We start from the raw sequence: 2279 nt of genomic DNA, 5'->3' as shown, positions 1-2279 counted from the left end.
GAATTCGTGGATGAAACGAAGAAAGAAGCTGTCGAGGAAGAAGCTCGTGCTCGCGAAGCAGCAGCAGAGAAATTAAAAGACATCGACACAGCGAAAGATAAGGGAATCGCATTTATGAAGGATACGAAGGACAAAGTGGTAACAGGGGTAAAAGACACCAAGGATAAAATTGGCGATAAAGTTTCTGAAGCTACACAAAAAGTATCCGATACTAGCAAAACTGCCGGCGAAAAGGTAACAGACAGTATCAAACAAATTGGAACAGTTGCAGGTGCTACCGTTTACCAAGTAGCAGATGGTGCAAAAGCAGCGAAGGATAAAGTGACGACCGATGTAAAGGATGTTAAAGATAAAGTAGCAATTGATGTAAAGGATATTAAAGACAAAACTGCTGCGACTGCAAAAGATACTAAAGACAAAATTGCTGAGAAAGTAGTTGAGAGTGCGCAAAAGGTCTCAGACGCTGGCAAAGCTGTCGGATATAAAGTTGCAGATGACGCAGAAAAAGCTAAGGATAAAGTTGAAGCAGTTGCTTATGAAATAGCAATTGAGACGAAAGAAGTAAAAGGGAAAGTGTCTAAAGAAGTTCGCGATGACGCTGAAACTGTGAAACAGAAAGTATCAGGAGCAGTAGATACAGTAGCAGATACTGTACCAGCTGCCAAAGACAAAGTTGTTAAGGAAGCAAAGAAAGCTAAAGAAAAAGGTAGCGGTTTCCTTTCTGGATTGTTCAAGGGAACAAAACACACTGCGGATGAAATTTCTGGAGACGTTAAGGACTTCCTCGAAGAAACGAAGAGGGAATCGTCTGAAGAAAAAGCTCTTGCACACGCAGCAATGGAAAAGAAGATCGAAGATATGGCTGGAACAAAAGATAGTGCAGTTACTGGAATTAAACACACAACAGACAAAATCGTGACCTCCGTCAAAGACACAAAAGATGATGTTGGGGCGAAAATTGCTGGTGGCTTGCAAAAAGTATCAGATGCTGGTGCAGCTATTGGTGATAAAACAGCAGCAGCAACTCACGAAGTAACGGATGAAGCTAAATTAGTGAAAGACAAAGTAGCTTCAGACTTGAAGGATGCTAAGGAGACAGTAGCAACCACTGCAAAAGACACAAAAGATAAAATCACAGAGAAAGTATCAGAGGGAATACGAAATGTATCAGATACTACCAAGGTCATTGGCGAGAAAATTATTGATGGGGTACAAAAAGTTGAAGATAAAACGGCCACTGTTGCTCACGGTATTGCTGATGGCGCAAAGGCAGCAAAAGACAAAGCTGCTAAAGAAGTCAAGGAAGACGCTGAAGCAGTAAAGCAAAAGGCATCATCTGGTATAGATGCAGTCGTAGAAAGTACAGAGGCAGCAAAGGACAAGGCTGCGAAAGAAGCTAAAAAAGCCAAGGAGAAGACTGGCGGTTTCTTTTCTGGTTTATTTAAGGGTGTAAAACATGCAGCAGATGAAATGTCCGAAGATGTCAAAGAATTTGTGGATGAAACGAAGAAAGAAGCTGTCGAGGAGGAAACCCGTGCTCGTGAAGCAGCAGCGGAGAAATTAAAAGATATTGACGCAGCGAAAGATAAAGCAGCTGCAGGATTAAGAGACGCAAAAGATAAGGTTACAACTGCTGCGAAGGATACCAAGGACACAGTGTTTGCTAAATTATCACATAGCACGCAAAAGATATCAGACGTAGGCCACGCTACTGGTGAAAAAGTAGCTGATGGAGTGAAACAGGCTGAGGAGAAAACCGAAAGTGCAGCTCGAGAAATAGTCGATGCCACAAAGGAGATGAAGGATAAAGTAGCAGCGGATCTGAAAGATGCTAAAGATAAAACTGCTGCAGCCGCAAAGGACGCTAAAGATAAAATTTCTGAGAAGGTAGTTGGGGGTGCACAAATGGTAGCGGACTCCGGTAAAACTGTTGCAGACAAAGTTACAGGTGGAGTAGGAAAAGTCAAGGATAAAGTTGAGATAGTCGGTCATGAAATAGCAACTGAGACGAAACAAATGAAAGACAAAGTATCTAAGGAAATTCAAGACGACGCTGAAGCAGTAAAACAGAAAGTTTCATCAGGAGCAACTGCAATTGTAGATGAAACTGCCGCGACAAAAGACAAAGCAGCCAAAGAAGCTAAGAAAGCTAAAGAAAAGGGTAGCGGTTTTCTAACTGGATTGTTTAAGAGTACGAAGCAGGCAGCTGATGACGTCTCAGGAGACGTTAAGGACTTTCTCGAAGAAGCAAAGAGAGAAGCCTCTTTGGAAAAAGCTCG

The 2279-nt window shown here is 42.3% G+C and overlaps 1 protein-coding gene across 1 annotated transcript; it reads left to right on the top strand.

The window, feature by feature from the left end:
* Positions 1-114: 114 nt before the first annotated feature.
* Positions 115-2191, top strand: LOC105682045 (late embryogenesis abundant protein At3g53040; the record flags this gene model as incomplete). The annotated part of the gene is made up of 1 exon (XM_012393786.2): positions 115-2191. A coding segment is annotated over exon 1 (2077 nt), but the record flags the coding sequence as incomplete, so codon positions are not given.
* Positions 2192-2279: the final 88 nt, after the last annotated feature.

This window comes from Bombus impatiens, unplaced genomic scaffold (assembly GCF_000188095.3).
Source record: "Bombus impatiens unplaced genomic scaffold, BIMP_2.2 scf_5532, whole genome shotgun sequence".
NCBI lineage: Eukaryota > Metazoa > Arthropoda > Insecta > Hymenoptera > Apidae > Bombus > Bombus impatiens.
Note: the sequence above shows the minus strand (reverse complement) of the source record. Positions and strands in the feature narration are given on the sequence as shown.